Raw genomic sequence first — 15,533 nt, 5'->3', positions numbered from 1 at the left:
GAGTCCAGCGCTCCATCATTCTCTATGAGCATTGGACTCATCTGAGGAGCGCGCGCCGGGCTGCAGCGGCTGAGATCTCCGTCACCCAACCGGATCCAGAAGCGGGACCCGGCGGGATTAGGTGAGTATAGGGTGCTCTAACGGGGGGGTCGTGAGCCTGTCACCCCGGCACGGGGGGGTGACAGGTTCCCTTTAAAGAGAGAGACATGTAGTTTATACATTTCTAGGAGTACTTTATGTAAAATTCTCTTTTGAGTAAAAATCAATATAAATTTTGTCAGTTTGATGCGCACCTCATTTTTATGATTGTATCTGATCACTCTGCCTCTCATGCATGTGATCGTAATAGAGCGGAGGACCTATAAATTGTAACAGAGATCAATGATTTTACTTTTTTTTTACATGTCATGCTACAGAATAAATCAATAACCAATTAACCAGGGAGAGCACAATGAAGCTGTTACCCATTCCAATCTTATTTCTCATCAAAGCTGTATGTAATTACTTCCTTTTTACACCGATACTGTTGAGCATCATTGTTATTCAATGTGGGGAGTTTCAGTCACACTCTTTAGCATAGGTCAGTGTTTACAACATATAACTCTTATATCCAGTGTACAATGTAGCCTGTTTACACATGTAATCTTGAGATGATTATTGTTATTTATAAATAGTAAGAACATAGTCTGTAGATGCCTCCTGGTATCCTGCTTCCTTGAACACCTGGCCCCTGGAGGAATTCCCTGCAAAGCTATTCAGTATCCACCATGGTGACCCACCTCAGCCGATGATTGGATAAGGGGGAAAATGCCATATCATAAGCTAATGTCATCATAGTGGGCTTTCCACATTAGCAGATGTCAGATTTCCCTTGGATATATGGTTACACAATTTATTACAACCTTACTTTTCCATATCTTCTAGTTTTTTGAATATATACCTTATCATTTCGACAAGGTTGAAGGTTTGATGAAGGAGCAAAGATGCCTGCTTGACTTTGGCCTCAAAGATTTGTTCTGTAGAATTTTACAGCTAAAGAATATGTTTTCCTTCTATCGCTTTCACCATGGAACGAGGGCTGTTTCACCTTACATTAAATAACGTTTTTCATCTTTTATATTTAATGCAGTATCGGGAAATCTACATTTTGTTTTAGGCAGTGTGCTCTTAATCTCTCAATTCTTAGCTTGCAACCCACAAACGACACCAAAGTTGACCTTTTGATTTCGAGATCTACTTTTAGTTATTATACTTAACCTTTCAAGTGCAAAAAAAGATAATGTTTTCATTTCTATTCATTACTGCATGATAACGGTATATATTTCACTTCAGCAAGTGGTCTTAAACACCAGGAAAGTAGCTTTGTACAATATTGAGATCTGATCCTTAGATGTGCTCAGCAGCTTCCTATATCATCCCACTGCTCTAATGAGGCTGACATGCTAGACTTCTTTGGCCATCATCTTTTCTACAGGTAAAAAAAGAATAGAGACTGAAGGCTTGATAATGATAAATACTACCTTAAAGAAGCAGGCCTGCATTTTTTTTCTTCTTTTTTTCCTGATATAATGCAACTTACCACCACTGTTCCTGTGGTGTCATCTGCTTCATCTCAGCTCTGCTGCATCCACACATTTTAATAGTGCATCTAGGTCATGTGACTTCTATCTTGAAATAAGACAAAAAGAAAAAGGGGTCAGGAGATTGGCGCCTCATCTATCCCTGTTATGTGCAGATGTGTGAAAAAAAAAATGTATAGGTGGACTCTCACCTTTGGGCCCCTTGGGCTTCATGCATATCACCCTGCTTTGCGGTAGCTTGTAGTGTCAGATAATGGCTGCAGGCCGAAGGATCTAGAAATGGGACTCTCCCAGTGTTGGGGCCTGTGGTTTCATGCAGTGGAGAAAAGAAAAAAAGTGCCTGGGTAGGTATCCTGGTGCTGCCAAAAATTCCTTCACAACGAGTGGAGAATAAAAAATAAAATGGCGGATTTATTGGATAAAAATCAGTAAAAATGTACATAAAATAAGCAATTACGCATTTCGGGAGTTCCATCTCCCTTCATCAGATTGCATATATACTATGGTATACATTTTATCCCATCAGCCATTTGATTTATTATACTCCACTGGTTGTAAATGAATTTTTGTTAGCTCCTGGATACCTAACCAAGTACTTTTTTTGGTTTGTTTGTTTTTTACTTCTCTCCTCTGCAGGCATAATCTTGACTTTCAGATTGCAAATTAAATCCTTTCCCTTACAAATCTGCTATCAAACTCATGATGCATCAGCCCAATATCACATTGGGCAGCCAGCCAGCCAAAGTCAGTACCATCTCCGCCTGTTGGAAGGACAGTGTATTATTTCTCTTCTCTATCACTTAAAAGCTGAGATACTATACGTATACATTTGCGACAGGAGCTGAATAATCATCATCAGTAACTCTAATGATAGTTTTTGTCTCCCCAATTTGGAGAGCTTGTGTGGATTAGTCCATGTTGCTTGATAATATAGGAAGTTCTGGCAGAGATGGTGAACCCGGTGAATCTGCAAAAACATGAGAACATTGCACATTTCTAAAATCCAAAAATAAATGACTTGGCTCCACTGGAGGTCCATCAAAGTTTTGAATTTCCAGAGTAATCCTCATGTATGGCCACCCTTGGTTTGGGGAACAATGATCCATCCCTCTTAGACCTTTATGGCTTTATGACTATAAAAGTTCTTTCCAAAATGTTTTCTTTTCTTTTTTTCCGGGGATTGTCACAGGGTTATGAATTTTTCATGCTTAATATGAATATGCCAGCTGCATTAGTGTTAACATTTATGTTAATTTAAGTATGTCCTTTGTGTAAATTATAATGTGAAGTAAAACACACCATGCATTAAAGTGAAACTGTCATAGAGGATTGGAAAATTCTTCACATGGAAAATGCTGTTGTTATTATTATTGTTATAAATGAAATAGTAAATCATAACTGAAGTCTAATTACCAAATACATTTATTAACCCACGTTTATTGTGCTCGGAATCATGTTGGATTTAGTTACTTTTCCCGTGCCCAAGGAACAGGGCGTTAAGACACACTGGAGTCCTAAACATGTCTGTTTTCAAACAACACCTCTTACCTATTTAATTTAACAAGGAGAAGAGGGTAATAAATAATTAAGATAATTTGTTCTGAAGTACTAAACAAAAATTAAAGTGATGACAAACTTTTGAGCAACTTTTGTTAAATTGGTGGAAAATTATAGTGTGATGTCATAAATAGCAAATCAGAATAAACTGGTGATGGGATTAAAAATGTCTCCTACAGAAAAAAAAAAATCTTAGAAGTAGAAGGTAAAAGCTTAAAAGTAGAACATACTGATTTCTCAATACTCTAAACTGCAGCCTTGTGAATAAGAGGTTGCAGCAGCAGATTTGGTGATACTTTGTAGTTGAGTTTTTTTTCCCTGAAAGTTTTATACCCTTATAATATAACTTTGGGGCGGGGGGGGTTAAAGAAGTCCCATGAAAAATACAAAAAGCATAATGGTAAGGGTGCAGGAACATAATAAATAAATTATATATACATATACGAGCCTCATACTCATGCCCAAAGCACTGCTTCTAGGTCCAGCTGACAGCCGCTGGCCTCCTGTAGCTCTTCCAAGAGCAACATTACGTATCTGGCTTAGCAACTGCCTGCTCAGCCAATCAGTGACTGGGGTCTAACACCTTATCAGTCAGTGACTGGCTTAGAGGGCAGTCGCTCTGCTGGGCCATGGCATTGCAGCTGGAAGAGCCGGGTACGTGATGTACTCACATTCTAGTCAAAAATCACTGTCAGTGAGAATCGGGAGCGGCGCTTCGGAGATATGAAGACCGATAAGTACAAATTGTTTATTAAGTTCCTGCCCTCCGCTGCCTACAATACCTTGCTTTTCTTAGTTTTCAAGGGAATTCCCTTTTAAGTTTGACTAAAGTAGTATTAATAGTAATAGTACTGTAGGTCCACAACCACACAACATATTTTTTTGGCCGCCAACATCTGTTGTTTCAAAATAATGGTTTTTATTTTGAAATAACGTATGTTATTTGGCAGCAAAATTGCACCCTTCCAAGAAAAAAGAACAAACGGCCGTCAAATGGCCAATAAATAAATAAATAAATAAAAAGGATGTGTTGTCAAGGCCTAAGTCTTTTAAAACACAGGGGTTTGGTTAGATAATGTTGACATTTCATCAATCCAAAAGATGTCTCATAAACATCTATACATATCTGACATATTTTGTCTTGCTTCCTTGTTTACCAGGATGCTCTGGACCACTTGGGATGGAGGGAGGGATCATCTCCAACCAGCAAATAACAGCATCCTCAACTCACAGGGCTCTTTTTGGATTACAAAAGTGGTACCCATATTTTGCAAGACTTAATAAAAAGGGTCTTGTAAATGCATGGACTTCAGCAGAAAATGACCGATGGCCTTGGATTCAGGTAAGACAACCTGGGAAAACATGTTACTAATAAATGGTCTGTACTCTTGTAGCATTATAGAAGAACTTAGTTGCTCCAAATAAGACACCAGTTGTGGGTTTGGCCTGTATATACTGACCTAATGCACAAGGGACTTTATATTGTGCTATTGCTTCGTTTCTATTGTCAATTCCTTTCATACAGTACGCACATTTTTATCTCCATCTTACTACCGAATAAATCATAATAATCCATTACTATTCTCTTTTCTCTGTGTATATTAGTGGTACCTTTGTTCGCCCTGTCGCTGCCATCTGTTAAATCACGGCATTTACAACTACTGTGCTTCAATTTCAGTTTTCTTTTGATCATGAGGAATTGCCTTTGTAAGCCTGTGACAATGATATCTGAAATATATGTCTTCCTTCATGATTGTTCCTTCTTCACGTCTCTGAGACATATGTCTACTAGTTAAATTGTCAGTTTAATGTCTATTAGGTGACTGGCATGTCTGTTCTTTCTTCATACACCAATTTTTTTTTTTTTATATATTTTTTTTTACTCTTTTTGGTTAAAGCCTATGAGTAACTTTGTAGAGCCTCCTGATTTCTGTTCAACAATCCAAGCTACTTTAGAGAGATCACCACATTCAACTGTATCCATGTCCTTAGAATATGCATATAAATCAATAATATAATGTGTGACTAAGCTATGATTGGTCCTAAGTATATATAAGGCAGTACTCCAAAGCCTTTCTCAAGATTTTTGTATTTAAAACTAGGGATGAGTGAACCAAACTGTAACGAACCAGATTCATTACGAACCGAACTGAACTTTGAGAAAGTTCGTAACGAATCTGGTTAAAATAACAATAACAAATAAAATCACAGAATAGACCAGGATTATTACTCCTATAATCCCTTGTACCCTGGTTTTATGTGAATATCAAGATGAGTGACGTCACCCCTGTTAGGGTGAGACCTTAAATTAGCCTCCTCAGATATACCTGGGTTCTGCCTAATCAAAAATGTATGGCACATGTGATAAACCTCATAGTGCACAGGTTTCTTTGAACATTTCCTGCCAATTGTTGATCCCTTTTGAGGACACGACTCTGTTAGTGAGCAGGCATGGTTATGGATTCAACAACTTCATCCCACTCGTCAGTGTTCTGGAAAGTGCGCTGAACAACATCATCAGCGAGATTCCCAGGCCACCACTCCAAGGCTGAACATCCTCCTCCTCCTCCACCGTAAATTGTCTGTTCTCAACCATACTGGCCTGGGTGCAATCAAGTGGTGCCGCCTCCTTCAATAGTCTCTTTTCAACCATACTGGGCTGGGTGCAATGAAGTGCTGCTGCCTCCTCCTCCTCCGTCAATTGTCTCTTCTCAACCATACTGGGTCCAATACAGTACTATTATTGGTGCTGGTTCCACTGTCAAATGTCTGTTTTCCACCCTACTGGGTCCAAGGAACTTTGTGTCCTATGTCCCGTGTAATCACTTACACCTTGGCTAATTCTTTTTTTCACTATTTTTGCACTTTGATTTTTTCCACTTTTTTCATTGTAACTGCAACTAAACGAAACTATACCCTTTCAGACTCCCACTATTGTAGCTGTAATTACAGCAAGGTTCGTTTTAAGTTTGATTCGTACAAATCCGAATTTCACGAAAGATCGCCGGATCAAACCGAACCGAACTTTTCAAAAGTTCGCTCATCCCTAGTGAAAACGTTGCATCTAATGGAATAAACAAATATTGAGAGTGGACTTTGGAGTGTTACCTCATATATACTTAGCACTGTTTCGGATACTGCTGGGTTCTCGGTAGTTGAGGTGCACATATAGACCTTAATGTTTTGTTTTTTTTATAATGAACTGTGTTGCTGTATAAAAAATATATATATTGTATTGATAGTTGTAAGCTATACCACTGGTCACTGATCCATTAGCTTCTGGGAGGAGCAAGTGATGCTTGTCTGCTCATTGGCTGTTCATAGTTGTGGTTTCCACAAGAGGAATGTTAGGAGTCAGGACCCAGGGCCTCATATATCAGCCATGGGACCTAATAGGTCCCATATCGAGCAGAGAAATAACTCTGTATGACTGGTATCTAGTCCCAGGAGAGGGAACATGTTAGCTTCCAGTCATGTTTGCCGTGACCTCATCTAGAGCTTCTCCCTGCACCTACAGTAGGCTGTCAATAATTTGTGTGCATATTTATACTTATAATAGATGGGTAATAGATGGGGAGGGGAATTCTCATAGGGGATTAAAACATTGCTGCCCGATATTTTGCTTATGCTCAGCACAAAAAACATGGATTGCTGCAGTACACTGTTAGGCTATGTTCACACATTTTTACCTTTCTATTTTTTAAAAGAAAAAATGACGTGCGTTGCTGTTTGCCCACCCGTCAATGCAATGATGGCTGCTGGTACATTATTCTAGTTTAGGTGGACTAATTGGCCTTTGGATGTGTCTTTAATTGAAAAGTCTATTGAATTTAATAGAAAAAACGGAGAAAGGACCATGAAAAAAGAAAAAAAGTGTGTGTGAACAACTCAAAAATAGCTGTTTGCAAAGGATATCTGAAACTAATTGTCATAATAATTATTTTGATGTCCACGCAGACAATTTTTTTATACACTGTGCATTGGACGTCCGTCATTCCATTGAAGTCATTGCATTGCATTGAAATCAATTAAACCACAACAATAATGGATGTCTTTTTAAATAGAAAAAGGGGATGCCTTTTCTCTTTTTTTGACGTTGTGTGAACATAGCCTTACCATGATGGTTTGTTTCTTAGCATTGTGGTCCTCCGATTTTTGTATATTTGTATCCTGGAAAAGTCTGCTACTTCTCACTATGATATTTTCTGTTCCTGACATTGATGACTACCCCTTAAAATAGCTTGCATTTTATGGAGAAAATAACTACGTATACAGTTTTGAAAAAAAAAATAGATACTGTATAATATGTCAGATATCATCATCTAAAGCAAAGTGAAAATATTCTTGTATACACAGTTATCAAGAGATTACCGTTTGTTAAAACGTGTCAAAAAAGGTTAGTTGCTATGGAAACTGAATTTAAACTGCACAAAAGGCTTAACACATTCTTTGAAACTCTCATTTGTGACTGGATTAGCTAAACTAAAATATATAGGATAGAAATCGTAAGGTTAAATACAGTAATAATGTTAGGATGCTATAGGGATTTTAAATTGTACCCCATAGAGGCAGGTGTTTTGTAACCTTGAAGTTAATTTTCACTTATTATCCTCATGTTGCTTTCAGGACGTAAAATTCAGTGTTATTTGATAACTCAACATATCAAATACACACATATATGATAAAGTTTTTTTACTGAAAATATGGTGTATTTTAAAAATATTTTCACCTCAAAAACATTGTGTGAACATAGCTATAAAGTGTGTATTTAAGTTAAAGTTGGCTGCATGGGTTGGTATTTGGCATACAGTATCCAGTGCAATGAGGGCATCTGTCTTTCAGCGCTCGTTTTCTAGGCCTGTTACACAGCCCGATAATCATTTAGCAAGGGCTGCATTGACATCGTTGCGAGTGTTGTAGCCCCTGCACTCTGCTTTCTCCACGATTCCCGCACACTGCAGCTTCAAAATTGCCCATCTGAGCTGACAAGCTACTCAGCCAATCAGTGGCTGGGACCGCCGCGGCCAGTGATTGGCTGAGCGGTCTGTCAGTTCAGAAGGGCTGCTCTGAAGCTGTAGCATTCGGGACCGGGGAGGAAGCAGAGCGCAGGCGAAGCCCTGGCGCGTGGAGATGTAACATGTACTGTTTGTAGAATACTCATCCGTAGGCCACGCATTGCTATTACACGTTCGGCCATTGCACGGTTGTTGGACGATGATTTTAGGTTTGGGCCTAAAGAAATAATCATCCGATGATCGTTTCTTTGACTGATTATTGTCTGTATTACACTGAGCGGTAATTGGCCGAATTGGACCGATTGGGCCAGTTATTGCTCTGTGTAATGGGGCCCTGAATGAGCATTAAAGATAGACATGGTGATAAGAATGGATGTTGAAAGGAATATTTTATTATACCCTACTTAGGATATGGCCTCATAGAACCCAACTTGGGTGCATTGTTCAATGTATTCATTATTTTGCAAGCAATGCCAAGTCGTATCTTGCAGGCTTTGCTTCCTCCACATATAGCAATAGCTGTACTGTGATACCATATCTTTAAATAGAAGGCATCTGAAGATGACCTATAGTCCAAATCAAGGTTTTATGTTAAACATACAGTATTTTTAAAGGAAAGTTTTTTCAAATTTTTCTTTTTAATAATTCTGAAATCTTGCAGTGCTCATTTAACAAATAAACCTAAAACTAAGCTGAAAGTTCCTGTTCTTTATGGTGGGACATGGAGGTGGCTGATGAAAAATGATCTGTACAGAATACCAGGAAAAGGGAACACAAAGGAGCTCAGTCTTCCCTTTACCTGTATACAACTGTGCCCCACGTGAAGAAAGGGGTCTGGAGATGTTTATTGTGTCAATATCAGCACTACTTTAGCAGTGAGACAGAGATGAAAAGGTAGAGCGTGCGCTGCTGTGTGCGTCTGCTCCTTCATTCTAACAATTGGCAGGGTCTCACCACCCGGTCCCTGACCGATACAAACCTCTGGCATCTCACTATGACATGTCAGAAGTTTGTTTAAATGATAGGTACCCTTTAAGGCAGATAAAAAAAAATCTGATCAGAAAATGTAAGTAGATTAGAAAATATGACGTGACACATTCCCTTTAACCTTTGGGGCTTAAAAGGTATTTGGTAGGCCGCAAGTGTGTGCCTTATCCTTCTTCTAGCATTATTGCTGTTCTGATATATCATGGTGTAATGCCAGTAGCATGAGATCATGCATGCATAGAGACATCATGTGCATGGAGACATTTGTGTGCTATAATACGATTTTTTGCATTTTTGTTTATTGTGAAATCACTGTGTACATTATCCTTGGACCATGACATAGTTGTGTACATAATCTCTATATTGTAGCATCACTGGATGCAGTATTATCGCATTGTGACATGGCTATGTACCTTATTCCTGTACTATGACATGACTGTGCCCACAATTCCTGTGTTGTGACAGCATTCTTTGGCTATGTTTACGTGACGTTTTGCTTTTTATTTATTTTTTTAAATGACATCCATCATTTTAAGTTCAAAATGTCGTCAGTCATTTTACGTTTTGGACACCCGTCAAAGACGGCTGTTGGTACATTACTCTAGTTCAGGGGGACTGATTGCCTTTTGGGTGCATCTTAAATTGAAAAGTTCATTAAATTTAATAGTAAAGACGGTGAAAGGGCGTTGAAAAAAGACAAAATGTACGTGAACAACTGAAAAATAACATCAATCAAAGTATACAAGAATAATTGTCATGGTCATTATTTTGACGTCTGCACAAATTTCGGCTGTTATTTAATTGACTGTGTGCATTGCAATGCATTCCATTGAGGTAATTTAAAATGCAGTAATAACAGACACAGGGACGGCTCCAGGTTTTTGTGGGCCCTTGGGCGACAGAGACTCAGTGGGCCCTTCTTCCATCCACACACTATGAACAATCATTTAAGACACCACTAACATACACAAACACACATTACTGATACAGACATTGACACACACATTACTGCTCTCTCTGTCTTCTGATGTTCAGCCTGCTCACCGTACACTACAGTGATCAGGTTGAAAATTAGAGCACCAGGCCCCTCGAGGCGCTGTGGGCCCGGCATTTGCCCAGGTAAGCCTGGGGCTGATGATGGCCCTAAACGGACATGATTTTAAAAAGAAAAGGTGATCATTTTTTGGCCATGTTCACACAACGGGGCCGGACCAATTTCATTTTTTTGCGTTTTTTCCTCTTTGTGCTTAAAGGGCCAAAGTACTTGCAATTTTTCACCTAGAAACCCACATTAGCCCTTATTTTTTGTGCCACTAATTGTACTTTGCAATGACAGGCTGAATTTTTTCATAAAGTACACTGCAAAAGCAGGAAAAAATTCAATGTGTGATGAAATTGAAAAAAAAAAAAAACCATTTAGTTTATTTGGGGGGTATTTGTTTTTACGCCATTTGCCCTGGGGAAAAACTGTTATATATGTCCGTCAAGTCATTACGAATAAAACAATATGTAACATGTATGACTTTTCTTGTATGTGTTGGCTTGTAAAAAATTCAAACCACTGTTAACAAAAATATGTTCCTTAAAATCGCTCCATTCCCAGGCTTATAATGCTTTTATCCTTTGGTCTATGGGGCTGTGGGAGGTGTCATTGTGTTCCTTCTATCAATACCTTGATTGCGCATATGTGACTTTTTGATCGCTTTTTATTACAATTTTTCTTGATTTGATGCGACCAAAAATGCGCAATTTTGCACTTTGGGATTTTTTTTTTTACGCTTACACCGTTTACTGTGTAAGATCAGGAATGTGATAAATTAATAGTTTGGGTGATTACGCACGGGCGATACCAAACATGTTTATTTATTTATTTTTATTTATAACATGGGAAAAGGGGGGTGATTCAAACTTTTATTAGGGGAGGGGGCTTTTTATTAATAACAACACTTATTTATTTATTTATTTATTTATTTTTATACTTATACTAGAAGCCCCCATGGGGGACTTTATAGTATAAGTACACTGATCTCTCATTGAGATCTTTGCTGTATAGGATATCCAGCATAGATCGATGAGATAGGCACTCAATTGCTTACGGCTGCTGCAGCCGAAAGAAACCGAATGCCGAGATGGGATCCACGCCATTATGGCGCAGACCCTGGCCGGCAGCAGACACAGGGATTGCTCCTCCGGGACAACGCCCCGGGGGGCGATCTCTGCCGCTAGACACCAGGGAACGGTTGCATCAGGTAATCGGATGCAGCTGTCATCTTTGACAGCTGCATCTGATTAACTTATTTGCGGGCACAGCGATCGGACCGTTCCCGCTAATAGCCGCGGTCCCGGGCTACATGCGGCACCCGGGACCGCTGTGGTTGAGAGCAAGTTTGCCGTGTGCCCCCGCTCTGAACACCATTAACGACCGCAGGACATAAATATACGCTCGTGGTCGTTAAGGGTATTAACAGTGTCCGCTCCAAAGCATTTAGGACGTTCCTCTGTATCAGCTATTTTTACAATTGACTTGCGGACACCATCAGGTGTGCCCACAAATCAATTAGCCATTTACATCACTGTAAAGTGCGGCCGCTAGCCAACTTTACATTGTGTGAACAACTATTATTTCCAGACACCGTTCATTGAACAGCATCCAGAAATAATAGACATTAACATTATTTCTATGCCCATTCTAAAGAACGGGTGTTAAAATAACGCGTGTATACAGCAAATGCATGTATTCAGCAATGCCAATGCCGTCCCTGCAGTAAAGAACGGATGCTGATTCCATTGCAATCAGCGTCTGTTCTTTACATAAAAAGGACACTGTGTGAACAGTGTAAAAAAAACTTTGTGTAACTGTGACATCACTAAATGCATTGCCCTAGTCACTTTATACATTGTTTATCTGTACAAACAGTGAACTGCAGTATATGTCTGGCTATAAAATGAAAGTGACATTCTTTTTTTGTTTTGTTTGTTTTAAAAGTTATTTAGTTTAGTTAGTTTTTTTGGTTAGCTTTTTTTGGTTACAGAATAAAGATATATATATATATATATATATATATATATATATATAAATTTTTTTTTTTTGCAAAGGCTGTTCTAGTTTAGACATTTAAAAAAATACATACAGCCAACTTGTTACAAGAATCTAAACTTTCTTTGTGTATGTATATGGCGACTTCAGCAGAACATGCCTCCAGTCTTACATGTCGGGTTTGATTTTCTTCCTAGAAACAGAAGCCTAGCAATAAAAGTCAGAATAAGCTGAAACCTCAGCAGATACACGTCTGTTTTATTACTGCTATGGGGCAATGTGCTAAATAGAATTGAAATCATGTCTTGTTGAACATTGCAGGATTTAGCTACTTTTTATCATATTACATGCGTGAGAATAAATGGACTTCTAAATTGGCTTGTCAGTTAAGCGATGAATCCCGCTCCAGCAGAATATACATGAGGATATAGCATATCTGATAGACAACCATAATGACAAGCTTATTTTCTCAAGATCAATATTGTAATATTTCAGTGTGACAGTGTCAAATAAAAAGGCATCAAAGAGAGCTTTATGGTTTTATCTTCCTTTCCAGATTGTAGCCCAGTTGTTGAAGCCTTAGACTTCCATTACACTTCAGTGTGTTTGTGCTGGCCTCCGTTCACACTAGCATCATGTTTTCCTACCATAATAGAACTATGACAGCTATGAAAGATCTAATTTTAAACCAACTTTATTGACTTATTATGCAGTACTACAACATTTTCAGCATTCTGGTATTTCTGATAATATGGATGATGCAGCAGATTGTGCTCTTTTTGCCATCAAAATCTTGGATCTACTTGGATAGTTTCTAATGTGGCCACCAGCCCCTGTCAGAAGATGGGAAACCAGTTGTTTGTAAAAATTTTAAACCCACCCCCCGCCCTTACAGCTAGATATAAGATTGGGGAGGAATGGGGGAGGTTGACTTTATGCATCTTCCGATATGTCATTGAAACATCTATATATAATGCATGTATCTTTATCTGTACCTCTGTCTCTCCATATAACGGCTGCATACTGTATAGTCTGGAGGATAGACAGGAAGTGGGTATATCAAACCTTTAAATAGTAAAGGACTAAACAAGGGTCAGGAAGGAAGTGTTTTTAATAAGAAAATGAACTCAAAAACAAGGTAACACAATCTGAGATTAATTGGAGGAAAGATCAGAAGCAACATGAGAAAATTTTACTTTACTGAAAGAGTAGTAAATGCGTGGAACAAACTTTTAGCAGATGTGGTTGCTAAATCTACAGTAACTGAATTTAAACTTGCCTGGGATACTCATATATCTATCCTAAGCTAAAAAGAAAGGAAATAATATAAGGGCAGACTAGATGGACCAGGTGGTCTTTTTCTGCCATCAATCTTTTATATTCCCAGAAGATGTTTGTGCGGTGCACACAAACACTTGTGGATCTGCCAACATGTATAAATGTTGGGCTAGACTATGAATAACTCTGCAGAGCTTCATTGACATTTGAAGGTAAATATAAGAAACCATTTCCTCCAAAAAAAATCATGTGCAAGAATCATTTAAGGCCTTTTTTTTGCAACTTTTTTCTTTGAAGCTTAAAAATAATATTTCAAAAGCACTTTATGTTGAAAAAATGGACAAATAAAGCCACAAGTACTACACAAAAAGGCAATAAATAAATAACATTTTGTTATTAAACCTGTAAATATTGCCAGGCTGGGTATGATCATTCATGTGGCTAAATTCCTTCTACTGCGGATAAATACACCCTTGAAGACTGCTCATAGCCACTTATGATTGCTCCATGTAACATCTTACTCCTTTACACAATTCCTGCGTCTCTATGTTTCTTTGTTTAATATTCATGCATTTACTGGCTTTTGCCTCTGTGGTACTCTTAGCTTATTAAGGAGATACTCTACATGGAAATTGCAGCTGTCATACAGATCAATGATCCCAGTGACAGCCCCTCCAGCTTCCACATACATGAAATATAATGTTATTTGCGCATTAGGCAATAAAATACTGTATATATTAGAATGTTATTATGTTTACAGTGCATATTGATACAATTGTATGTACTGAGAAATAACATTAAGGGTGGGATAGTATTCATGAGAATTCAGTATCCCCCACTAATAATTCCCATTCCACTTCCATTTCTCATTTTGACCCCCTCCTTGTGAACCCTAACTAAATGTTTTACATTAATGTTGCACATTACGGCACAGTGGTTGGAACGGCAAAGTGTTATAAATTCAAGCAGGGGTCTATGGGAATCTGTATGTTGTCTGATTTGTATGTGGGCTTAACATTTGTGCTCCAGTTTCCTCCTACTGTTTAAAGATGTGCAAGTAGGTTAATGTGCATTTTGACTTACAGTATAGAGACGACCTTCTCTCTTTCTACATGACTAATAACCGAGCCAGCCTTGTGGTGAATCATTCATGCAGTTTGCCTTGTTTCCATATTGTTTGCACTGAAATAAGGGACAGTATAACAGTATCTTCCTTGAATGCTGGAGTTTAAAATATAGAGTATCACCAAAATCCATAGTTGTTAAAAGGAGTGGCCTATGTGTTTTCCCTGTTAGGTCTCTGTCTTGTAGTGGCAAGCATTTTGGAAATGTAAAGAATAGCTGTAAGAACTGTACCTGTTGGGTCCTTGGCACGGTCCGCAGGTCACAAAGCATGACCGTGATTACGCTTTTGGTTTTATTTTGTGCTTTCTCTATGTTTTGTTTTTTGTAAGGGTGCGTTAACGCTGAGGAAAAGAGGCAGAAATTCGAGCTGAACTCCTGCCACGGACTCCGCTCAGAATTATGCCTACCTCACTGTCTTGATGTTAATTATAGGGCGCTTCCACTCTCTGTGGCTCTCTGCTCAAAGAATTGGCATGTCAATTCTTTGAGCGGAAAGCTGTGGAGAGCGGAGGCACCCTATACATAACATTGAGACAGTGAGGCAGGCGGAATTCCGAGCGGAATACGCTGGGAGTTTTTGCCTCTTTGTATGTGAACATACCTTTAGTCTAAACACTTTCTTTTTCTCTCTGCTCACTTTTTTGTTTCACGGATACACCCAACTTCACCTGCTAAGTTCTGTCTGGCCACTTCACTGTTAAACTTTTTCTTTTCGGTGACTGGCAGTTAAGGCCCTTAACACGGAACGATTATCGTCTGTATTCAGCCGAAGTCGGCCATTACGGCAAAAAATCGTCCCGTGCAATAGAAGACAATGATCAGCCAACATGAATGATGTCGGCTGATCATTGCAGTCGTTTATCTTTCAACATGTTGAAATACAAATGACTCATATAGCAATGATCTGCAGTCATCGCACCGTAGAATAGGAGCCGCTGCATCAGACCGCTGCTA

General features: G+C 38.7%; 1 protein-coding gene across 1 annotated transcript in view; it reads left to right on the top strand.

Annotated features, from left to right (window-relative positions):
* Positions 1-15,533, top strand: part of EDIL3 (EGF like repeats and discoidin domains 3) — a 485,725-nt gene that overhangs the window by 294,848 nt on the left and 175,344 nt on the right. Inside the window, exon 5 of the mRNA XM_069962882.1 lies at positions 4,298-4,479. Coding sequence (XP_069818983.1) covers positions 4,298-4,479 — 182 coding nt within the window. The remainder of the gene's footprint in view (positions 1-4,297; positions 4,480-15,533) is intronic.

Source organism: Dendropsophus ebraccatus, chromosome 3 (assembly GCF_027789765.1).
Source record: "Dendropsophus ebraccatus isolate aDenEbr1 chromosome 3, aDenEbr1.pat, whole genome shotgun sequence".
NCBI classification, from domain to species: Eukaryota; Metazoa; Chordata; class Amphibia; order Anura; family Hylidae; genus Dendropsophus; species Dendropsophus ebraccatus.
Note: the sequence above shows the minus strand (reverse complement) of the source record. Positions and strands in the feature narration are given on the sequence as shown.